Source organism: Antedon bifida, chromosome 1 (genome assembly GCF_963402885.1).
Source record: "Antedon bifida chromosome 1, ecAntBifi1.1, whole genome shotgun sequence".
In the NCBI taxonomy this organism is placed as follows: Eukaryota; Metazoa; Echinodermata; class Crinoidea; order Comatulida; family Antedonidae; genus Antedon; species Antedon bifida.
In genome coordinates, this window is record NC_136226.1 from 247,851 (window position 1) to 275,239 (window position 27,389).

At 33.3% G+C, this 27,389-nt stretch overlaps 1 protein-coding gene across 3 annotated transcripts in view; it reads left to right on the top strand.

Annotated features, from left to right (window-relative positions):
- LOC144836145 (atrial natriuretic peptide receptor 1-like) overlaps window positions 1–27,389 on the top strand; it is a 165,954-nt gene that overhangs the window by 115,755 nt on the left and 22,810 nt on the right. For all 3 annotated transcript variants that reach the window (XM_078691371.1, XM_078691354.1, XM_078691362.1), the window contains 8 exons: window positions 4,951–5,045; window positions 9,672–9,795; window positions 10,926–11,013; window positions 17,803–17,935; window positions 20,119–20,175; window positions 20,352–20,429; window positions 21,639–21,743; window positions 23,157–23,228. In XM_078691371.1, coding sequence (XP_078547497.1) covers window positions 4,951–5,045; window positions 9,672–9,795; window positions 10,926–11,013; window positions 17,803–17,935; window positions 20,119–20,175; window positions 20,352–20,429; window positions 21,639–21,743; window positions 23,157–23,228 — 752 coding nt within the window. The remainder of the gene's footprint in view (window positions 1–4,950; window positions 5,046–9,671; window positions 9,796–10,925; window positions 11,014–17,802; window positions 17,936–20,118; window positions 20,176–20,351; window positions 20,430–21,638; window positions 21,744–23,156; window positions 23,229–27,389) is intronic.

The window sequence follows — 27,389 nt, forward strand, 5'->3', positions numbered from 1 at the left end:
GAATATCTTTCAAATAATACAACTTAATCCTAATAAGCTTTCCAGCGTGATCACTCATCCGTGACGACATTTATACGCCATTTTGCGAAATCACATTATCAATCATATCTCCATAATTCATTATCACATATTAATGAAATTCACTACACGTAAACTTCAGATCAAGGGTAAAAATATTAGCAAAAAAAAAAGCACGCGCACGTAGGTTCATGCGCGTGATATCGCGCGTTAAAAATTTAAAACGCTCAAAATTAAGTTTTGATCAATTTAGAGCATGAATTAGGCCATTTGCGTGTTTCAAAAAATTACTGCGCAAAAATGCGTTTTTGCGCGCGCGATACTTAAAAAGCGTAAAAAATATGAATTTTTTTTACAAATCTCATTCTACTCACCATCCTTAGTACATTCACCAAATTTGAGTCAGTTCCGACTTAAAATAACGCTATACGAGCACGTTAAAAATGACAAAATGCGCACATTTATTTTACAAAAGTTCTGAAAATGGTGAAAAATAGGTCTTTTTTAAAATGAAAATAATTCTTCAGAATGCAAGATGACCCCCGATTTTTTTAACTTATTCTGGAAGCCATTGAGTTGTAGATATGAATTCATGTACACATTTTACGTACAAAATGTTTTGACGTCATCAAATGGCCACTTGAATTTAAAAATTAGGATTTGTTATCTTTTTGTGTAGATTATCACATTCAACAGAGCGCATCTTGGTTATGTGTGCTCGAATTTCGCACAACTTTCAGTATGTGCTTGCTTAATTAATTATCTTTATCATGAGTTGACACTATCTTCATTTTAATGACGTCATCACGCGTAAAAACTTGAATAACGTAGGCCGTGTAATTTCACCTTCGCAGTAAATTTGAATATCTTACAGCTCTTCAGAATTGAAGGTTACCTTGATGATTATAATTTATTATGAAAGCTGATGAAATGTAGATATTAATTCATATAAAAATTAAGCCTATCGGATGTTGTGACGTTAACATATGGCCAGTTGAAGTGAAAAAGTAGTTTTTTCATATTTTTCGTCAAAGTTATACACAATTCAAAGAGCGCGCACAGCGCTTCTACGTGCCAAATTTTTTTCCAAATCTTATATTTTTTTGCTCAATTAATTATCTTTCGAAATTGTCATCTTAAAGTTTAGTTTGATAACGTCATCATGCCAAAAAAATAGAACATGTGTCCCGTAATTTCACCTATGCTACACTGTATATAGATATACAGTATATACTGTACATATTGTATATGGCATATAGGCACAACTCAGCACTATAAGCATATAATAGGATGGCATACATCAACATTTTCCGATCGTATGTTAACGTACGTGCATGTTTAAAAAAAAATTAATTTCAGTAAAATGATAAAAATGATCACCTATAATTCGTCAAAGTGACGAATTAAATTCTAGTTTTTATTTTATATCACTCACTAGCACAAAATTAAAATACGAATGAAATATTTATTTCCATGTTATCTGTGCTCCACTGGCGCCAAATTGGGTCCACTTTAGCAGAATACATACGGAAAGATATTAAAGTTCAGTAACTTAATTCCATTTTATATCGCTGTGCTTCACTGGCGCCAAATTGGGTCCACTTGAGCACAGTGTATTAACATACGAATGAGATATAACATTTTAGTGATTTTATTTCTATTTTATATCACTGTGCTCCCCTTGTGCCAAATTGGGTCCACTTGAGCACAGTGTATTAACATACGAAAACATATTTGAATTAGTGACTTATTTCTATTCTATATCACTGTGCTCCACCGGTGCCAAATTTGATCCACTGGACCAGTTACCGTAGTACTATTTCTATTCTATACTATATCTGAAGTTAATAAAGGCATAAATGGCGCTCCGTAGAGAAGTAGAGAATGCTCCAGTCGTCAGAATGACGTTCTGAATATACCTCAATATTCAACTTACACATCTGTTTTCGACTGTCGTTAATTTCGATCAATTGGGAGCCAACGACCGAATAGAACCAACAACTTATTCCCATCGTGGTCATTACTTCATTACTGGTAAATTGCCTTCAGGTGAAATGGGTAAACAAGTGTTTAGCATGTGGACATGCATTTTGTTTTTGTTTCGGTCAATAATTTTGTATAATTCAAGGACAGAAAGAACGTAAATAGAACCAAATGGGCGTATAAATCTAAAGATTGACTTATCATAACTTGCATTGTTTTTTATTACCAATTATTTGTTCATCAAGCTTGTCTTGCATGTGGGTTGCCACATGTTGTGCACCATTAATGCAACGCAGTATATTAAGCCTTCATCCCGCCTTTGGCTTTAACGTTCATCGGCAAACTAAGCCGTACAAATCAATGATGCTAAATGCATTTCTTAATTTCTCTAAATGCTAGATAATCCTTTATGAATCCTTCTCATGTTACCGTTCTCTTACTTAATTAGAGGCTATAAAAGTACTATTTGACATTAGTAATACCGTTTAATCGTTTTCCATTATTCCTCTAAAATCCTCTTAATTTGATTTGCAAATTTAAATTTGTAAATCCTATACACCCTACTCTAAGTTATTAATATTAATTATTTATAAACTTGAATCATATCGTATTACCTATCTCACCATGCATTTAATTTATGCTAGACGGAGATTGTGTTTATTGAAGATTAAGTTTATTCATCATAAATATACATTATATGTGTATAGATTAAAAGTTTCATTTTCTAATTGGTATACCTAACCCGTATTTCTCTTTTTATGGACTAGATTTGGCCCAAGTCATTTAATTTGTCCTTATTATGTTTGGAAAACATTATACTTACAGTTGAGTTTCAAAGCTCAAATATAATACGTATGAAACGCCATATGCGCCAACAAATATTTATCTTTTTACTAATATTGAGTAAAAGCACAGTCATTTTTAAAAGTCTCTGAATTAGAGTTTTGTGTTTGACCAGAATCGCGTTATGTTTTTACTCCGAAGAAAACATGAACCGATTAGTGGCACGGGTTCCACCGTTGATCACATTTTCTGTTTTTTAATTTACTTCTGATTATTTTATGGAATTTGGTTTATAACATGTCCATGTGACGATGTATGGTTTCAGGATATAATAATATTTATCCCTTATGGTTGCAAAAATCGATCAAAAGGTCAAAATACGCAATGTTAGTGAAGAGAAATTAACTATTGGTTTCCAAAGGCAATTAGCCTGCAGTGGATAACTTTACCATGTATTGAGTAATTATATTCTGCATTTCAACGTAAATTGATTGGTATATTTCTCAAATAAGGATTTTTTAATCAAAAGATTAAGAATTACATTTGGCTTCGTCTTATTGAATTCTTGACGGTATTTAAACTGTTCAAGTTTCTATCAACATTAATGACATGAGTTATCAACTGACAATGGCGTTTGAAAGATCTTGATTTCAGGATCAAATATCATTTAATGAGAAATGATGAACAGTTTCCTATACAACTCATTCGAAGTAATCGTGTTAAAGATCAAAATCATTGATTGTCAATCAATTACAATCTTCAACAACCGTTTAAGGTTATCAATACTTATAAATACGAGCATCCTGAAACATGACAAATGTTTCCTGATTCACATTGTGGCGGTTGAGGCACATTAATTGAATGTGGTCATATTATGTCATCGTAAACATTATAATACATTTGCATCGATACATGGCTATATATAATGTACACGGCTAGCGTTTTTATACGACTCTATAGTTCACTATGTCGGTCGGTCGGTCGGTCTGGTATCACTATGCGTTTTAGCACGCGACTTATGGCTGTTGGCCTTGTTTAAACCTACTAGGCCTAGCATGTTGTTTAGAAGGATTATCTTAGGCCTAATTTCTTCGTTACGTCATTGTGGGATATGGCAGTATTTGTTTTCAATTAGGCCTACACGTTGGGGTTTTCCTTTTTTGTTTAATAGGAAATACGGAATATAAAATACATTATTTATCGGTTTATTTCAATCTTACTGAGTTTTAATATCCGGTGGTTTGACGTATTCCGTAACCTATATATTTAGCTACTAATACTTTAGATAGATATCTTTGATATCTTTCTAAATTAGTTGTTCGACTGTTCGTTGTTCAACTGTTCGTTGTTCGACTGTTCGTTGTTCGACTGTCCGTTGTTCGACTGTTCGTTGGTCCTTCTACATTTTGAATACCAACGTAATCCAGGAGCAATCTGCTAGTTTTTTGGCTCTTGAATTAAAATAAATTGTGTGGTGGGTTATTTGGTTTCTTCTTACTAAGACTATGTATGTAATTCATACCGTTAACTCCCGTTCTTAACTGACACTTCACATGAGTTAATGTATGGATACAAACACTTTAAATCTAAAACACGTGCCAAAATAAATACAATGTATAAGATGTATCATCCTTTTGAATGTTTTTATGTGTTTCTTCATGCCGTCTTAAGGTGTAAAGTAGCTGTCCGTACATGACTAACCGTGTGCATGACTAGTTAGCCTCCCACAGGAACCCATATATCTACAATACCCTGACAAATATAATATTTTTACATAGACGAATTCAGAATTAGGTGTTAAAGTACTAAGATGAATTATACGTTTACTTCCATTCGTGGTTATTTATTATATTATTATTATTATTATGAATTGTAAAGGTAAAATTATTACAACGTTAAAGATACTTACATAACGCGCAATGGCGGCATGGTGAAACAAAAATCATAATCACCATAAAATAATGTTTAACCTGTCATTCTTATCAGTTTGTTCATACTACGGCTTTACTAAAATACTATTACTTAGATGTTAATTTGATTCGTTGGGCATTCATTATTCCAAATCTTGTTCTTGATAGCAATTAAACTTAATTTAACATACATATCCAATATATATAAATAATACAAAGAAATAAATTAAAAAGATGTATTGCATTTGTTTTATAGGAATCGCCGGAACTGTAAGCATTGACGCCAATGGTGATAGAGAGGCTGACTATTCCCTCCTGGACATGACTGATGAAGAGAACGGAGAATTCACGGTATAAATGTTATTATTTTGTACAATCTATCAAGTCTTGAATTTGATCAGTACACTTTCCAATGCTTTTTGTCCTGACACGCCATACCAGAGATAAAAGCGGATAAAATCAAATCGGAGGCCTATAAGAAGCTTATATACTAATTGAGAGGTTGTACCATACATTCATCATACCTTAGGTAGGTAATGAAGAGAACAACAACGCGATAACCTTTGGCCAGCGGCAGATTTATTTCCCAAAATACGTCAATGTTTCCATCCTACCAATGCCTCTATAGAATAATTCTGACGGTTAGGGAAAAGGAACTTCAAACTTAATTATCGATAACTCGTTGAGGTTGAGCATGTCATTATTTTACCTTTACACATGTTCTTCCCTTGAGCACATAGATATTATCGTGTGCAATTCGGTACGATCTGACGAAGTTGGTGGATAACAAATTTGCTAAAGTTCACTGTAGTGATTACCACAGTACATTATTTACGTAATATTAATTACATACTACTGTGAATAATTCAATTGTATTACACAAAGCAGCAAGACTTATTTTAGGAATCCGCTTCTTGCTTTATGTTATTAGATAAGTAATTTAATTAATTAAGAAATGTGAGACATTGTACTTTGATAAAATAGTTACTATTACTTACACTTATAGTCTAGTAAGATTTACCTACATACACTAGCAAACTTAAGTACTTGAACATTAATTGTCCAATTTCAGTGTAGACCAACTTCGGCAAACTGCAGAGGTCATGCATCTTCTTCTCAACCTGTTTGTAAACTCATTGAACCAAATCATAGTTTTTGTGTTTAATTCTACACTTGAATATTGTGTTTGCAAACTTTGGAAAACTCCAAGTTAGTCAAGAAAAGTTGTTAAAAGTATGTTAGTGTAGACTAGGAATTGACTAACTTGTCTACACTAACAAACTTTGTTTGCAAACTCAAGTGTGTAAACAAACTTTTGGTAAAGTTTGCTAGTGTAGACTACATTAGGAATTAAAGAACTCTCCCTATCAGTGGCAAGGTCTGTTAACATAGATTGGACTCGGCAGTCAATACACACTTTTTAAATCAAGAACAGTTAGAACAGTCATTGATTAATCTCACAAATTCAGAGATCTGATTGGTTGAAAGTTTGTATTGACTTATTCATTGACTTTATGCACATTTTACCTTTGTCCAATAACATTGCTACTCAACTCGATGTCACTCAAAATCATTGTTGACGTTTATATTTAATGTGATCCCCTTTCTCAACTGTGATTTTTGCTGGTCGCCTTCAATATAGTGTAATAAACTGATGATACAGCGAAATGATATTCTTTCAGCGTTCATTGTACGCTGAGTGGATTCGAAATCGATTTAATGTTTCTGATACACCCGAGGGATACAACATACTCTAAAGAATTAACATTAAAATATTTTTATTGTTATAATGAAAGTCGTATGGATTTTAAAACACAGCAGGCTAACATGATGCCGTTGGCGCCATTTTTCTAATTATGTCTCTATTTACCTCATTGGTTTTTTGGTGAATATACTGTTAAGTAATATATCAAGATCTGATTCAGAATTTCAAAATACTGTTGATGCGTTTTTAATCAGTTTACAAATCAGAAACCTGCGATTGCCATTCTGAAAACCGATTTAGATTAAATAAAAATTAGATTATAATGAACACATGGAAATGTGATCGTTAAAATATACGATACACGGATAAAACTCGCATGATGTACAGTATGCATTATTAACTTAGAATGTTTTGTCGTGTTATACTATTTTGTCAAGCCAAAATTGATTGAAATGAGAGATGTTGATCTATAGTGGTATTATCTAACATTGTACGGTACATGAGTTTGGAATCGATTTGTCGGAATTAATACGCTGCCTAGTTAGTGCTTAGTAATGAATAATGCCGTGCTTGTAGTCCATGTTCCACATTAAGTTAGCATTACACAATTTTTAAAATGTACCTATAAAGGCTATATATTATAAATCATCGTGCCATGCCTTCTTCGATAAATTTGGTCCCAAACACGCTGCATGTTTCTCTTCGCTTCCATGTCCCAGTCGCTTGATAAGTTTGGTCCCAAACACGATGCATGTTTCTCTTCGCTTCCATGTCCCAGTCGCTTGATAAGTTTGGTCCCAAACACGATGCATGTTTCTCTTCGCTTCCATGTCCCAGTCTCTTGATAAGTTTGGTCCCAAACACGATGCATGTTTCTCTTCGCTTCCATGTCCCAGTCTCTTGATAAGTTTGGTCCCAAACACGATGCATGTTTCTCTTCGCTTCCATGTCCCAGTCTCTTGATAAGTTTGGTCCCAAACATGCTGCATGTTTCTCTTCGCTTCCATGTCCCAGTCTCTTGATAAGTTTGGTCCCAAACACGATGCATGTTTCTCTTCGCTTCCATGTCCCAGTCTCTTGATAAGTTTGGTCCCAAACATGCTGCATGTTTCTCTTCGCTTCCATGTCCCAGTCTCTTGATAAGTTTGGTCCCAAACACGATGCATGTTTCTCTTCGCTTCCATGTCCCAGTCGCTTGATAAGTTTGGTCCCAAACACGATGCATGTTTCTCTTCGCTTCCATGTCCCAGTCTCTTGATAAGTTTGGTCCCAAACATGCTGCATGTTTCGCTTCCATGTCCCAGTCTCTTGATAAGTTTGGTCCCAAACACGATGCATGTTTCTCTTCGCTTCCATGTCCCAGTCTCTTGATAAGTTTGGTCCCAAACACGATGCATGTTTCTCTTCGCTTCCATGTCCCAGTCTCTTGATAAGTTTGGTCCCAAACACGATGCATGTTTCTCTTCGCTTCCATGTCCCAGTCTCTTGATAAGTTTGGTCCCAAACACGATGCATGTTTCTCTTCGCTTCCATGTCCCAGTCTCTTGATAAGTTTGGTCCCAAACACGATGCATGTTTCTCTTCGCTTCCATGTCCCAGTCTCTTGATAAGTTTGGTCCCAAACACGATGCATGTTTCTCTTCGCTTCCATGTCCCAGTCTCTTGATAAGTTTGGTCCCAAACACGATGCATGTTTCTCTTCGCTTCCATGTCCCAGTCGCTTGATAAGTTTGGTCCCAAACATGCTGCATGTTTCGCTTCCATGTCCCAGTCTCTTGATAAGTTTGGTCCCAAACACGATGCATGTTTCTCTTCGCTTCCATGTCCCAGTCTCTTGATAAGTTTGGTCCCAAACACGATGCATGTTTCTCTTCGCTTCCATGTCCCAGTCTCTTGATAAGTTTGGTCCCAAACATGCTGCATGTTTCTCTTCGCTTCCATGTCCCAGTCTCTTGATAAGTTTGGTCCCAAACACGCTGCATGTTTCTCTTCGCTTCCATGTCCCAGTCTCTTGATAAGTTTGGTCCCAAACACGATGCATGTTTCTCTTCGCTTCCATGTCCCAGTCGCTTGATAAGTTTGGTCCCAAACACGATGCATGTTTCTCTTCGCTTCCATGTCCCAGTCGCTTGATAAGTTTGGTCCCAAACACGATGCATGTTTCTCTTCGCTTCCATGTCCCAGTCTCTTGATAAGTTTGGTCCCAAACACGATGCATGTTTCTCTTCGCTTCCATGTCCCAGTCGCTTGATAAGTTTGGTCCCAAACACGATGCATGTTTCTCTTCGCTTCCATGTCCCAGTCGCTTGATAAGTTTGGTCCCAAACACGATGCATGTTTCTCTTCGCTTCCATGTCCCAGTCTCTTGATAAGTTTGGTCCCAAACACGCTGCATGTTTCTCTTCGCTTCCATGTCCCAGTCTCTTGATAAGTTTGGTCCCAAACACGATGCATGTTTCTCTTCGCTTCCATGTCCCAGTCGCTTGATAAGTTTGGTCCCAAACACGATGCATGTTTCTCTTCGCTTCCATGTCCCAGTCGCTTGATAAGTTTGGTCCCAAACACGATGCATGTTTCTCTTCGCTTCCATGTCCCAGTCGCTTGATAAGTTTGGTCCCAAACACGATGCATGTTTCTCTTCGCTTCCATGTCCCAGTCTCTTGATAAGTTTGGTCCCAAACACGATGCATGTTTCTCTTCGCTTCCATGTCCCAGTCTCTTGATAAGTTTGGTCCCAAACACGATGCATGTTTCTCTTCGCTTCCATGTCCCAGTCTCTTGATAAGTTTGGTCCCAAACACGATGCATGTTTCTCTTCGCTTCCATGTCCCAGTCTCTTGATAAGTTTGGTCCCAAACACGATGCATGTTTCTCTTCGCTTCCATGTCCCAGTCTCTTAATACTCCATTCTCGTCGTTTTCTTCATTTATACCTCCAACATAGTATTTGCAATGTATCCTGCATGTATCCGTGAGTGTATCGTATGCTCTGTTATGTCATTATGTTGGCAAACACAGCGTCTCACAATAATGATCTTCAACTAATGTCTTTGAACTTCCATAATGTAGGGTTTACCTACAACATCACTATTCTCATACAACCATATCTCTCTTCTTCACCTTTACTGGTGCAGTGAAGCCAAGTCTTCCCAAGTAGCTGGTATTGTATTTATTTTACCTCAAGTTGTATTTAGTTTGTTATTAAGTTATCACATCTTGACAGCCGTCACTATATAATGTGTTCTAATTGTGTATGTGTCCTTTTTGTTTCAGGTTGTCGGTAACTACTATGGTGCGGATAAATATTATGACGACCTCGGAAATATCAAATGGCCAGGAGGAAAAGCGCCACTAGACATACCAGAATGTGGCAGCTTTGTATGCCCAGTTACTCCTGGTAAGTGGTGCTGCCTTAATATCGAATACATAATGTTCTTTGTATTTGAGACACTTTTGGATAGTGGCAAATGAGGTGCAGTCAAATATACATTTAAATTGAGCGTTTATTGATTGTACTTTATTCATTCACAATTGTTTAATAGTACCAAAAGGAGCAGGTGCTAGTCAGTTTGGATACCATTTAGTCAAGTCAAGTCAAGTCAAGTATCATTTATTGTCATTTGTTTTAAGAAAAAACATAGAAATTTGCTCTGTTGGCGGAGCACAATATCCAACTGGCACAACACGAACTCAAAACAAAAACGTTACAAAAAGTGTCTACATGATGTTTAAGGCTCTAATAGCTCCTGGAAAGAAACTATTTGTAAATCGTGCCTTGTTGGCCTTAATAGAACGAAATCGCCGACCGCTGCGCATCAACTGGAACATACTAGAGGCCGGATGAAATTGATCATCTTTGATAGCCACTGCCTTTTTCAGAAGACGATCCGAAAAAAATGTTCTACTTTTTTTAGTTGAAGTATGCCACTGATAAAAAAGAAAGTGCAGCGCCAATAAATTATTATTATTCTATACACATATCAGACAACATTCATGAAACAAAAATAAATAAAAATAAAATATGTACATAGGCCTAATAAAAAATTATAATCAATATGGGTCGCCCACGACCGGTCGCATTAATTTTTTTTCTATTAGGTTATGGTAGGGCTCACATATATCATGAATATTCATGTCTGGATTGAGGCCCTCTGTAGTTTCTGCCTTAACCTAATAGGAAAAATAATGCCGACGGGTCAGCGCCTCCGGTGGGGCACTCCACTGCAGGTAAAAGAGGGAAATACCCCTTTAACTTATTACTTTAATAATGACGTTATACACATTTCTTACCGGTATGTAGCAATGATCATTGGGGTATTATCTATATTATCTATTTTAACTGCCGATTGTTGTTATCATGTGGTATGGTTAAACTAATACAATGAATACAGTGTGATTTAGGGGTACTTAATAACGATGTTAATATTGTTATATAATCATTGTGGTGTTAAAATATTGAAAATATTTATATAACTGGCCTATGATGAAAATGCATGTTGTAATCATGGATATATTTATATGTTTTAGATGATGGCCTAAAGTCGGTGGAAATTGTTCTCATTACAATGTGTGCGTTGTTGCTTATATTTGCAATTGTTATCACTGTAGTCGTCAGGTAAGTAATGCAATTTGGGGGGTGGGGGAGGGGAGTTATTACTGTCTCATGTTTGTTATTAGGTTGCACACTAATAGTCATGAAATTTTATGCAGAGAGAATCTTTCTTCTTTTCTCTCACTCGACTTACGACGACTGTAATTAACATCAATTTATTCTTAAACACTTACTTTTGGTTGTGTTCCTACCTTTCAACGGCATGTTTTTAATAAAATTAATAAGACAATTTATGACATTAGACTTTCCGTTAAGACTGATTAAGACGCCTTGTTTCATTTTCTACTGTTATTTTCATCCGGCAATTTTGTTTGAAGTACTTTATCTTTCTTTAAATAAAAGTGTAATATACCATGGAATGCATCGTAAAAATGTCTTGTAATGTCATCAATTGTTATTAACTCTCAGTTTTACGGGTATAGATCAATAGTTTGACATTGGAAATCAATTTAATGGCACAATACAGTGCACATCAGTTTGTTTTTTTTCTTTCTTTGGTTGAGAAGTCAAATCTAAGGCATCATCTCAACAGTCTGGTTTGGTTTTTGTACCTGCTCGTGTGAGGCCGCGTCGATTTTGGTTATTGTCTCTTGTTTAATTGTTAGGCCTATTGTCTCTTATTTAATATATATTGTAATCTATTTTAAAGTGTCTTTTAAGTGTGTTTTTTTCTTTAATTATTTTAATTCTCTGAAATATCATTAAACCGTCTCATAGCTGCAACTAAAGCACTAATCATAATTCTTATCTTTATAATAGTACTGTACATTAGTAATGCATAATATGGTAGATTGTTACTTTGGTTATTACAGTATTATTCATTTTCTGATATGGAATAACAGGCAACATAATTATACGCTTCTCAGCAGATTATATTTTTGGGTACAATATTGTAATGTGCATCATTAATAGACATGATTATACGATTATTCACATGGGACACTGTTGGCTTTTGTTATAACTTAATAACAAATGAAGCTTATGAATGAGGACGGTTCACAGATTAATGTCACTTTTTACCTATTAATTTGATACTAAAGAGTTTGTACTTTTAATGTGGTGAATATATAGAACAAATAAGATGACACACACGTGCCAATATTACGTTTGTCAACATGGATATCTGGTATGAAATAGGGCTAATTGGACGTGTTTGTGCTGATCGTAGCTATAGGCCTACTTTATGGAGGTTGACACTATGTTGCGTGTATTAGTTTCTGTCATGCGCACCAAAGACTAAAACGCGTTTTGTTTGGTGGAAAGCCGTTTTCAATGGATGCGTTCATATTTCTTTTCTTCCACTCATGGATGTTTACATTATATTTTACTTAAATTATTTGTATTTTGTGGTAAATCCATGATTTTGCTTTTATTGTACAGACTACATTACCAATATTACTTCATTAACTTAACCATGTTGCGTACTAATTTAACCGGATACACCTTGAAAATATATCACGTTTTCTAAATTACGTACACCGGGGAATTAATATTGTTTATTAGTATTGTTAACGTTATTAATAATAATTAAGTACAGATTATTGTTTTGCCATGATATAAAAATTGCAAGAGCACATGTGATATTAACTATTGATGACATATCTTTTTTTTTCATCCTAAACAATAAACAATACCATATTAGTATCATTATTATTACCTTTCATTATGTTCAGATTATTATTATTATTATAATCAACGTCATCATTAATATAATCATGAATCATCCTCTACACCAGCATGATCTTGGTCGTCTGCGTCGATTTACACTATATCCTTTTCTCTGTGGTTGTACACAGAAGCCTCTCCATCTACAATGTTGCCTTTTCTCCGTGGTTGTACATAGATGCCTCTCCATCTACAATGTTGCCTTTTCTCCGTGGTTGTACACAGATGCCTCTCCATCTACAATGTTGCCTTTTCTCTGTGGTTGTACACAGATGCCTCTCCATCTACAATGTTGCCTTTTCTCCGTGGTTGTACACAGATGCCTCTCCATATTAAATGATTACAGTTGGTACCGTACACCATATTACCACACTCGTATTTTGTCTTCATTCCGTTTATCAACATTATACAATGTATGATGATCACAGCCATCATCATCATCATTCCAAACAAGACGTCTGTTGCTATCGAGATAATTAAACAACCGTGCAAGTACATAGTCAATTGGAATTCAGGCATTTCGGGTTTTAAACGCCTTCCATACACTCTCTTACTTATTATACGTCTAGGTAGCATGTATACGGTAACTCAAGTTCAGTTTAGTTTATCTAGGCCTTATATAAAAGCATGTTATTATCCTATTAAGTAAGTTATAAGACGATAGGTAATTTAATAATCGAATGTCTCATTCACATCACGAACACATGGCTTTCAATCAAGTATCATCCACCTATTGCAACATGCTCGTTATTAACATGGAGTTGTTAGCCTACGAGTACGTTATTTACTTGTATATGAGTTATATACAATATTTATAACGTCGCTTCTGGCAGTGTTCGTTTTACTGTCGTCGAGTGTAGAGAAAAAAGGGTAATTCTTCATCCAAAGTGTCTATATTGTTCATCTTGTAATTAAAACTACATTTGCTATTATCTCGATCATTTTTAATCGATAGAAAAATGTGGGTCCTAAGGATGATTGCATACTAACCTATAAGCTACAATTCCGAGTTCACCAAGTGAAGTTAACTTATCATATTGTAACTATTTATACATTTTATATAAGATGCAACATATAATGATGTTGGTTGTACGGGCTTCCTCCATTCGTTACCGTTTTTCTGACAGTATTCAATAGAATAATATCTTCACCATCAGCTCCGTTATTGTAATTTGGCGATACAAATATTGCCACAGTTAAACAATATTATTTGTTGATGAACCTTTGAGAAACTAGTTCGCTAGATTTGATAATTTTAGTTTTGATATTTAATTTAGTCCTCTTAATCCGCCGCGCTTTCTACAGAAAGTAAAGATTAGCCTGTTATGCATTAGTGAAAACTGATCACGTGATCGATTCACAAATGAGGCGGAGTGACGATGGTAATTTGTACAACCTACCTGGAACAACTTGAAGTGGCGCGCTTTCAGCAGCAGAAGACCGCAAGCAATCACGTAACATTGTAAAATGAACCTCGCGGCGGTGTATTACACCCAAGAACGCTCGCTTTAAATTAATACTGTATTAGAAATAAAAAGAAAGACTTGCGCGTCAGAGAGTATACGAATTGAATTAATTGTATACCATAATAGTGTCAACAAAGACTATAATCTAGAGATTATAAAGAATGTTTTGAGATGTTTTTAGTAGAACTATTTTCTACAATAAAGATTAGATTCATATTTATGATAACATTTTATTCTTCTGGTAATGTTTCTATATTGTTCTATATTCTATACTGCGTTGTTTGTGTACTTTGACATCAAGATTCTCGTCAATAACTTTGTGCTAGCAATTGAGGGTGCTATATACAAATAGTGGTTTTACAATCTAAGTACAATAAGAATCCATAACTTGAGCTAGAAATAGAACTAGACACATTTTCGTTTATTTTTTTTGTTTTAAATACAGTGAATGTCGCCAACAACGGCATATTACTTTTTTCATATATTTCGTGAGAATCACCACAAATATATAGACGAAGTTTACATTTAAAGACACATTTTTCAAAATATATTTAACTTGTTACCTCACCTCGATAGCCATCATGACGTATGTGTACACGGGGTAAACAAATGGCACAATAAGCAAAGACAGTGATATGATGAGGAACACTAATCGCTTGAAATACTAACAACTGTTTCTAATTATAAACATAAATGATGGCGCTAATTGCCCCACCTGTAGTAATATGTCTGCAAAATTTACAAGCCTGTTTATTCAACTAGATGTTTCATATCAACTGTTTTTTTGCGTTGATATATCCGTCATTTCTATAATCTTGTTTACGTATTTCACTTTACGTTGTGTAACCTTAAAACTGGTTATTCAACCAGGAAACAATAATTATAAGTAAAGCATTTGAATAAAATTTATGTAAATCTGTTTTCACTTTGACCAGCTTACGCCCAACAACACACCGCTCGGTTGCTATGTTACCAGAACCGTTTACACACATTACTTCATAGGTTCCATAGAAGGAAAAACAAAACATAGTTCCATGATTTTTGTTTTACAAAATGCAGTCTATCAACCTCCTAGTTTACTGAACAGCAATTTAGAAGCTAATTACTAAACCATGTTAGAAAAAATAATTTTGGGAAATTGGTAACTTGCGTTTTAGTAGCGTTATTAAACGCGTTAAACGCTTTTATATGGTGTTTTGTGCATAAAACCCATATTCAAATTCCACAATATTAACTATGTAGCCTACTAATTCTTTTCCAAAACAACAAAGCACATCAATAATGAAAACACTGATTTCATATTTTTTACGTTGTCGTAAAAACCCTTCCTTTAAATCCTATCAGTCATATACAATGAGACGGATCTTATTCCTCTACCCATTTATAATGTTATAAGCATATTCTCAAGTACATTACCAAGCAATCCGATCAACATCAATGTCGGACTGACATGAAAAATAGTCACTCGGGATTTACAGTGCTTTAGAATTGCGAATTAACAAATCCGATACCCACTCTAATTGCAAATTCTAAAAAATATAAATTCATTAGTGTAATTTATTATTTTATTTATTGCTTAAGATATCTAATATATTGTTCTATAGAAGCTATTAAACGCCCACACCTTATCTGTATCAAATATGTTGTTCTTTTTTATCAATGTCTGGCGAACATGGGCTGAACTAATCCAAACTCTAAACATAATCAAATGGATTGTTCATGTTATTGATTTGCCTTGTACAAGATTTACATACAGCTAGTACTTCTGGCGATTAGAATTTTCTAATTCAACTCAGGCCATAGTTTTTATCTAATACATAGTTAAACTTTTATTCTACACTATTTAGTGATATTATTTATAATTAATTGTGTACGTTGGTCGATGAACTGTCATGGAGTTTCTAAATAAATTGATGTAGGTGTTACCATTTTGTTGAGACATTAAAACATGCAAAATATAATCTGAACATTTTTGGTACTATACTTACTACTTCGATTTTAAATGTGTAAATGTACTGTGAAATTACTAGTAAGGTTTGTTATTGTGTTTTGGAAAAGTTTCAATGAATTAATGTTTAAAAGTAATATGCTTATGGACCCATGTGATTGTTACCAGTTCTAGCAAGTATTCTTTAATTGCATATTAAGAATTAAGTTCTACAGAATGTCAAAGAAGTCGATCTGTATCTTTATTAACTACTTTATTAACTAATTAATAAATGATAGGGTAATGTGGTAATTATTATGAGGTTGTCTCGTGGGAATCACTTTAATCATTTTATATATCAAACTCAACACGTTCCATTACCCTTGTGGGATATGGCACCAATATCCTTGGTCTTTTTTTATAGTTCCATATTAATTGTAATAAGAATAATAATAATAGTAATAATAGTTGCATTTTGGGTATTTCCCAGTGGGAAAGTGAAATTATTGTGGTTTGGGGCGAGAATTAGATAGAGACAGTCATCCCTCAAAACGAAAACGAGTTCAATCTCCTCTTTAGTTGTTATTTTGATTGGTAACGTATACATGCATACGTTTCCATTGTTTTATTTATTTGAAATGTGGGCTTATAGAATACCATTATAGGACGTGTACTGCACTTTCTAAATTGTAGACATAAAAGTTCTCAATATCATGTTTTTTTGCCAGTAAATAAGTCATTCCTCCTATTATTATCTAAGTTTGTCTACAAGCAGTATAAAGGTTGCTTTTTGTCTTTTTATTGCAACACGGTTATCGGCTTAAGATTCAAAAACGTAAAAAAACTCATTCCGTTTCAGTTCTGAATGCTTTAATAGAAACTTATTTTACTCGGTTGTTTTTATCCATATAGTAACTTGTCTATATATTGTTGTCAAATAGTAAATTAGGTAATATATCTGTAGTGAAAATCCTTCAATACAGCACTAATAGACATATTTTGAGATTAGATTCACATTTATGCCCACCCAGTAGTTTTCAAAACATTACAAACAAAATTTAAATTGTTTTATATGAAAAGGCCAATGTTCAATTTGTTTAAATAATAGGTGATCGAACATTGCACCAAGATGAACTTTCTTTCCTTGATAGAATAATTCTTCAAACAAAAAATTAACGAAATGTGATGTAAATTACATGACTTGAACATGAAACCTAAATTGACTTGCACTTGTAATTCAATTCAGCGTGTTATATTGGTGACCATAAGTGTCATCGACTATTATACTAAATGATTTCAGCGGTTATGTCGTGAAAGTAAAGTAAGGCCTAAGGTATCATAACTGATTTTCTGTTTCCGATACTACACTTTTAAGAACGATATACCTTCAAGGAAATTGAACTTTATTCACATTGGAGCAGAGTAGTATATTCCAAATATTGCCAAATATGTATTCTTGAGTTGCTTCAAAGTTGATATTCAGGTCAAATATGTATCATGTTTTTTAATGAAATAAACTTCTAGAATACAACGATTGATAATTACATTTATGTTGAATCAATCCATACACTGGGGTGCATCATGAATCACATCCAGCTTCATTGTCACTACACTTGTATATTGTTTTGTTTTAGTTTGTTAAAGTTTGCAAGAGAAATGTTACAATGACTTTATCATGATCAAATAAGTTGTTGATACGAATAAACTAAGCTTAATTATTGTTTTATTTTTAAGGCGTTATAAATATGAAGCAGAATTAGCAAACATGTCTTGGAAAATTAGGTGGGACGATATTCTCTTTGAGCAGAAAGATAAGAAAAAGATGGGTAGTCGGCTGAGTCTTGCACCTAGCGAACATGGAGGATCAGTAAGTTCCATTTATGTATACACGTGTAATGTAAAAGATAATTTTTTAGAACTTGTTAAACCCAATTAAGATAATATTCAAAAACGTGGAAACTTTGAATAGTATAATGACCTCATTCAATTAGGCTTTATGTAAGTTTTTTAACATATCGAAACTAATTCAATTATCAATCATCTTGCACAGTTTCTAAATTGTATAATCATTTATTGTTGAGTTCATTATATTATAATCGATGCATCAAAATGTATCGTTGCAATGAATTTGATCAAATTGCGTACACTTTTTGTCTTTTCAAGTAAAAATTGTAAATATAAAATAATTTTTAATAAGTAACTCTATCTGGCAATTCTCGTGTTTCTCCCTAGTGTAAGGAAATTGGATCTAGATTGAGATATATAATCTAGAATGAATTACCGACTCTCTGAAAATCTAACATCAATTGATTCCAAGCATCATCCTCACGTAAACATAATATAAGTGACGCAACCATAATACAGTATTTTAATTATATTGATTGAATTTAGATAATTGAAGGATTGATATTTTGGAAGACATAATTTCATAAACATATGTTACGTATAGCATCCGATTCTGCATCTGTCACTAGATAGAGCCTAACTGACTGTCGCAAAGTCATCTAGAAACAAGTCCATCTGTATTAATACACGCTATCTGTCAGGTTCATATCTGCAGACAATGTATAACGTGATATTTATGTTTAGAATGCCTCTTATACATTGGTAAGAGATATACAGTATGGTTCAAATGTTAATATATTGTTTATATTTTTTATTCATTCACAACATTCAGATAATATATTGCCCAACATCTGTCATCGTTCCTGCCAAATTGTTATTGACTTTTAGTAAAGTTTAATCTAAATGCCAGAGTTATTGCCTGAGTTTATGACTGTACTTTAATTGAATAAGCAGTGGTCTCGTAAACTCCGACGCTGTTTCGTAATTTCAATAATAGTAATAATTCCGTTTGTTAAGACACTGATTGGGAATTCAATGAATTACAAGAAGTAATGATTAAGTAACGTCATGTGTGAAATGGGACAAGTTTGATAATGTAACAGATTAAGATGAAAACTAAGTAGCTAGCCTACAAAGAATAAATTAATTATTCAAGATTTTGATTTAAAGAACAAAACCAATTGAATGGATACGAGCAAAAACATCCTTGAGTTGGGAAAAGTGATTTTCTCTAATTGAATAAAAGTCTTTTTTTCTTTTCTTTTTTGGAATCACTAAATCAACTGTGTGACAGGTTAATTCTATTTAAAACTCACTATGCCAACATAAATAACATACTTAATTGAGTTTCAATACAGAATGTTAAATAATGTGACTTATGAGACAACATTGTCAATGATAAAAGCGTTGTGTTACACACACTTCCAAATCTTCTCTATGCACACTTTATGTCACTTTGTTATCTTAATTGTCCTTATGTAAATTGTATAGGTACAGTAGAATCTTCAGGACCCAACATGATGTTTCCTTAATAGGAGTTGGCCGGAGTAAATTGCCCCATTGTTCCCTTGCTTTTTCAATTTACCTCACTTGAAAATCTTTCTCAATAATATTATTATTGAAGCAGTATACTGAAACAAGTGAAATAATTGTTACATCTAGGCATATAAAAGTACACATTAAGCACACAACATTGTAGAGTGTTACGACACGTGCAAATTACGATATGGACATTGATTATACGACTATAACAATAAAACGAGAAAGTTTATCGGTTATCATTTTGATATTAACTTTTCTATAAAACCTATTATGGTTGAAATTTGATAATTCGCCAGCATGATGTATCACATAAAACACTCATAAAAAACTAGAGGTTATTTTAATTTCTTCAATTATTATGATATTAGTTTTAACATATGTTTTTTGTCTGTTTTATTTCTTATTATATACATTTTTGTACACTTTTTCGTTCGTTCTTCAATAGTATTTACACAATATGTGCAAGTATGCTGATTATTTTCAAAGACCTAACACAACAATATTCTAAATTGAGGATATTAACCCATTTAATCATCCCAGTCGCGTTTAGTTTGAGGCAACACAAGTACAGTTATTATGTTTCTATTGTATTAATTATATCTTTATTATCAATATTCCTATATTTCATCAGAATGCTGAAATGTTATTTCTTTTCTTCCTAAGGATACCACTGTGTGGGGTAACCAGCGACAAATATTTACCGTGATTGGATACTATAAGGTAGGCTACAACAACAACTTCCTATGTTCTTGACAATTCTCTAATCCTAAATAAGTAATTGAAGTAAAGTATCATAGATATGTATTTGCAATTTACGTACATACGCAAAACTATATACTTATTAATATACATTTCTTAGTCTTCTACTGTATTACTAATGATATGTTCTTTTACAGGGGAATATCGTTGCAGTAAAACGAGTGGAAAAGCCTAAAATAGAACTGAATCGAGAAATTCGAACAGAAATGAAGAAAGTAGGTCATTTCAATGTATTGTTCAATTTCACCATGGAGTTATATAACTCCATGTTTTCACGAACTCCATAATGAATTCAAATATTAAGACAGTCCCTTCTTGGCAAATCAAAACAGCGCCTCCACTGTTTAAAATCATACTTAAACTTTACGTAGATTATAGAATTATGTTATTTTTGTACATATACATATACATATATTTATTACATTTCTATTCAGGATTCGTGTATTTTATTGAACTATGCAGGGAATAATTTCGCCAGTGTAGCATAGCAAAAAGCTATACAAAACAACCTTATTGCTACACATTTCTAAAATTGTGTAGCAAAAAATACACTACAAAACTATGTTTCTCGACTCAAAAATCATTTTGAATAGCAATATTGCTAAACAAAATTTTAAAATGAAATTTTTCCCTGCTATACTATATATTTATGTCTATATCTATTTCTCTTTCAAGATTTTCTTCTCTTACCATCCGTGTACCTAGTTCAGAATTAAATAGGTCATTAACATTAGTCATTGAATACAAATTATGCTTAAGTTTGCTAATGAAAACTCATCATTCCAACTGTTCGTTAGTTTACCTCTAATAAGACTTTCAAACATCAATAAAACATTTTTAGGACGAAGTAATTCAACATAATGATTTTGCACCGCTAGCACCGTATCAGTCATACGTGTCATTTGACTTGAATATCAATGTACGCCCTACTATTTTCAATTGCCCAATACTATTGCCTACATCGCAAATTTAATTAGACTGATTTACGACAAATTGATGAATTTGCAGACTAAATGAATATTAGAGTTGAACCATTTGTAAATGAATTTATTATTAACACAGAAAATTTTGTTCGATTTAAAAATAAGTGAATGCTTAATTACGTGGTTAACACCCCAAAAAGCTTAAAATATTCCTCTACTCCTCGCATTGTAATTCACATTCTGGAAGCATTGTTTTTAACAGTAAACCACATAGTAACGGTTGACTGGAATCACTACTACAGTCCCCAGTCAATCTAATCAGATTTCTAATAATAAACTTTATGTATGACATTGGAAACTGCCTCTAGTTATCAGATAGATAATCAGAAGATCTTGAATTCCAAAACCTATCATCTGAGATTTTATTTATTTTCGATATGCCTTTTTAGTTTTGAATCTTCGTATGTGGATCAAGTTTGTAACGCCTAATTTCTTTTTCAGATGCGGGAAATTCAACACGACCATGTGACGAAATTTGTGGGAGCTTGTATCGATAATCCCAACATTAGCATAATTACGGAATACTGTCCAAAGGGTAGTCTACAGGTAAACATCCCGTATGCCTTTTTCTATATCAGAGAGCCAATGAAATGAAATGGCTTACTCGTAAATGTGTTTATATACAGTATATTTAAGATGGAAATAGCGTAGGCCTCCATTTACTTGCCACTAGCGTCTAGGTTGATACCTCTGTATTATGCAAATTACTTCTTCGCTGCAGCGTTTCTGCACATGCTCAGTTCATTTTCAGGTCAAATTATATTATCCATGAATAGTAAAACATTCGTAGAAACCGTAAATTGATAACAAAACAATTTTGATTTGATTTATTTCGATATAAAATAAGTACAAAAGTACAAATAAAGATAAAATTGAACAAAAACACAAAAGGGTATTTACATCGTGTTATTCAAAAATGAATCAAGATAAATACTGTACATGCAACACTGCATACTTTATTTAATAGCACAGTTAAAATGGTTATCCTACCATGCACTCAACTTCACATGTAACAGGTTTATCTTAATAACACTTTTTTAAGACTGTGTTTTTAGTTCATTTACTAAAAAAGCAGAGTCGGATAGTTTCTCGAGTGTAATTTACATAACAATGCTTCACCAACAATAGATGCATAAATTATTGTCTTGCGTTAGTTAATAATAAAAATAACCGAGATACAATAGACATTCATCACACTTTGAAGTATAACCATTATACCAATGGTTATTGCAACAACTCACTTTCTAATTCTGGTCTGGTTTTATGTAAAGAGGACTACATAACGTAAACTTAAAGGGGCCTTATCTCAGTCAAAACATGGATGATTACCTTGTACTAAATTGTACATCCAACGAATGTTTAATTGAAGAAGAGCTTTGTAATTGCATTCATATATTTGTGTATCCTCTATTTAATTCTCATTAAATGTCTCACGTGATTCTGGTTTACTATTTTAATAATTCATTTATTTAAGATGTTTATTGATCTTTATTAAATGTAACCTGTAAATAGTATTTGTTTAAATTTAATAAAGATGATTTGAATTAAAAGTTTTTCACAAGATAAAACGGCTTGGCATTAAAGGATGAATGATTTACTGGGTATAATTTGCTAATGATTTTAGCGACGTAGCAATTAGTTTTTTTGAAGTCGATTCAAATTCAAATTTTTAAATAAAAGAAATTGTTCAACCATTGCTGTATGCATCTTGGCTTGTGGGTAAGGTGTATAACTTACTGTATGCATCTTGGCTTGTGGGTAAGGTGTATAACTTACTGTATGCATCTTGGCTTGTGGGTAAGGTGTATAACTTCCTGTATGCATCTTGGCTTGTGGGTAAGGTGTATAACTTACTGTATGCATCTTAGCTTGTGGGTAAGGTGTATAACTTCCTGTATTTCTATCCAAACGACAAACAAACGTTAATGTAATTAATATGTTTGTAAATTTTGTTGACAGGACATTCTGGAAAATGACACAATTGAGCTGGATGATATGTTCAAGTGTTCTATCATGTACGACATAGTGAAGGTAAATTGTTATACTAATTTATTTTCAGTTAAATTGAACTTGTTAAGACATTTATCACTCGCGCTTTGGCACACTTTGGTATTAACTTTTCAATAAATCAGTTCTTTCTGATCAATGACCCATTACGTATTATGATACTGAATAATTCTCTTATCGTAAATCCAGAAAAGGGAAAAATCTCAAGTCGTTACGTGTCGTTCTCGTTAATTAAGAACAACATATCAATGTGAACACCCGTCCGCCTATGGCTCAATTGAATATGACATTTCTATTATTTCATAACTGCTTTTACAAATCAAATTAATTAATGAAATCAATCCACTAACCAAACAATCGTGAGTTAGAATTTGTTCCGTAATTTAATAAATAAAAATGAACGCATAGAATATCAATAGATGAGATGTTTAAAAAAACAATCCTTCCATTGTGACACTGTCACGTACACTGCATTTTATTTATAATACAAAATGTTCACCATAAGCAGTATATGAATATGTTATTGTATGCTCGTATTGTAGTCTTATACTGTATATCCGTTTGAGATTCGCGACGTGTTTTGTTAAGAAAGTAACATTTTGCAAAGTATCTACTTCAAAAATGGCGTTATGGGCCTATATATATCTTTATGAAATTAAGTTGTAACTTAATGGTATTTCATATTGCAAATTCATGAGTTTTAAAAATGATGTCGTTGACAACTGGTTTAGTTTACCGCTGTAAAGTACTATTATTCACATGAAGCTTTACAGACAATTGGTAATTATACAACTGCTGGCTTTCATGTAACGTAACTTTAATCAAATTATTAGCCGTACAAAATAATCTTACTCCTTAAACTAAGCATAGTTGGCCATTGACTCGAACGCGTTATCCGCTTTCACATTTAGGTCTACATAAAACTGGTTCTGAAACAGGCATCATCATTTGTTTTTCTGTAGATAGGCTCAATATATTTATATAGGATTGTGTTCGTTCGTGAACAGAATTAGGGCACATATTATATATTAGTAAACAGACGTTTACAAGTACATATACACGCATAAATACAAGTATAACTGCCTGCATACTGCCATCCTCGCTATATTCAACTAAATTAATTACATTTTTTATTTATAGTTTTATTAAAAGATATGTCAGGACACAATTTAATTGCGTATACTTACATCAACTAAAAAGTAGAAAAACTAAACCAAAAATACATAAAACATGAAATATAGATAGATAAATATATTCATGAATGTTTTTAAAAAAAATGTTTAATATACTAAGAAATATTGCATTGCATACACAATATTGGATTCAATATTGTTCTTGTCTAATATCGAATTCGCCTTCAGTTAATTCACCTTCTGCTTCAGTTAATTGGTGTATTGTTATATATCACAGTTGTCTTTTATCTCTTTAGACTGGTCTGGTACAGTTATTCATCATTTCTAAGATTTTCGGCATTATTATATTGATTTTCGACAATAATTTTTATTTTCAATCCAACTTTAATATGTTTCTTCATTTCAATTTATTTGTTCATCTAATTTTAAAATACAGTTAAGCCAAAATGTATAATAATTTAGTCCTTTTGTTTACACACAGTTGAACCTAAAAATCAATTTATAAATAAAACTCATTAGTCTACAATCAATTTGAATAAGTACGAAATAATACTTTCAAGATTTAAATAACATAAGTACTTAATGGATTTGATATAATAAATTATTTACTTGTTGTATGCTAATTTACAAGTAAAGTTAAGGTATCTGCATTAGGATTGGCAGTTTGTGAACAGGCGGCAACTATTAATTCTCTCTGTTGCCATGTAAATGTGTGTGAACGACGCGAGAAAAACACAATAACAAAGTGTACTCTCTCAACATTGGTATTTGTAAATCATGAATCCATAACAGATTATACAACGTGACAAGATTACCGTTATTATTACTCATTCCCTTTTATTTCACCGACATTTATTTCAACGATTTTGACGAACAACATTTTCTGATTATCTTTACCAATATTTAATAACTGGATAATGATTTATTTATGTTTTCAGGTTAGTACCATAACCTATAATTAACAGTTATGTTTTAGGCCTATAGTCTTTGTTAGTAATGTCGTGGTCCGAACAAATAAAGAGGAGAAAACACTTGGTTTCTTTCCTTCAGTGCGATTTTATTAGTTTCGTATATATTGTACTTCAGCATCAAATCATTACATAGGCATAAGTCATTTCAGGTACAAGAATTCGAGATTCAAGATATAAGATTCAAGCCCTGCAAAATACGAATAACAAATAACAATTGCCACTGTATCTAACAGTCAATTATAACAATAAGTAATAATGTAATAATTCACAACATTAATACAACAACGAACAATCACAATATAATAGTACCTCAAGTTATCAACACCAACGTATGTATGACACAGCATCAACTCGTGATAACAAGATAACAACTCCTGATTATTATACTTCCGACTGAGCAAAACTAAGATAAATATTGTAAATGCAAGTTTCATTAATTGTAAGCATGATTATAGTTAACATATGGTAAATCAGTTGCTTATACATATACAAGTTAAGCTTAGTACTTACAAAATAAGAACATATCAATAGCTTAAACAAACTCTCAAACAAAACTGTAGTAACATAGCGAGAGCCAACAAAACGAACAAAAGACCCGCTCTGCTTACGCACGGTCTTTTATCACACAGTGTCACCTGTATTCCAATTACAGAATGACTACGCAGCGCCCTCAATACTCAATTCATCACATCTTCCCCGCCCGGAAGTACTTTTGCCCCCAAAAGTAAAGTTTCAATAAAAAAAATGCAATAGCCATATTTATTTGTTTAGAACAGAAATTGGAAGTCTATGAGGATTACTATTAATACCCTTAGTGGAACGGGTTGACCTTCTCGGAGGAGAACGGACACTTTGTGTATTCCCACAATGGAATCTAATGTCCTCTAAATCATCCGAATCATCAGAGTCACTTAATACTTCGGATTGAAATGGTAGGCCCAAGGAATCATCTACTAACGAATGACCAACTGGATACAATGTATCTTCTCCATTGGATGGGTCTAGAACAAGTTTCCGTCTATTCACATACTTAAGTTCACCACCCCTTACTGGCCGAATACCAAACACATCATCTGTAGAATTAATTGACTCAATTATATAAGAAGAATCGTGAAATTTATCAACAAGTTTATGACGTGAATTAAAGGATTCCCTCCTAAGCAATACACAATCACCGATTTTAAGACACTCAACAGGCATCTTAACAACATGCCTCTTTTCTTCACGAATTGCTGCAGCCTTCAATCTGGACAATGTTATCTCATAAGCTCTTTTCATCAATTTTGTTTCTTTTTGCAAATATTCCTCCGACCAATCATTATCCAAATTTCCAATCAGACTATCAATAGGAATAGATGGCTCTCGACAAAACATCAATAGATACGGAGCGACACCTGTAACACAATGTGGTGTAGAATTATAGATATAAACAATGTGATTAATTAACTCAGGCCATCTTCTACGTTCTGTAGGATCCAGAGATCGTAACAATCCACATAAAGACTTATTAAATCGTTCACATTGTCCGTTTCCAGAAGGGTAATAACTAGTAGTACGAGATTTGCTAATACCATATAACTTACATATCTCACGAATTACGTTGTTCTCAAATGATTTACCCTGATCGGAATGTAACCGATCAGGAACACCATAATGTACAAACCACGAATCCCTTAACACATTAGCAACAGTGATTGCTGTTTGATTTTTACATGGAACAGCCAAAGAAAATTTACAAAAAACATCGGTCATAACCAGAACATCTTCGTAACCCCCCTTACCCCGATCTAATTTTAAGAAATCCAAAGCCAAAATCTCCTGAGGACGGAAAGCCAGTAAGTGTCGAAGTGGTGGTTTAACAGTAGGAGAGGGTAATTTGCTACGCACACAACGACCACAGCGAGAAATGTAAAGTCTTACTTCATTATTCATCCCCGGCCAATAACAACGCCGTCTTAACAAGGACAAAGTTCGATAAACCCCCTGATGCGCCCACTTATCATGACAAAGCTCAATTAAAGTTGAACGCAAATTACGTGGAACTAGTAATTGTCTGAATGAAATAACAATAGGATCTTTTA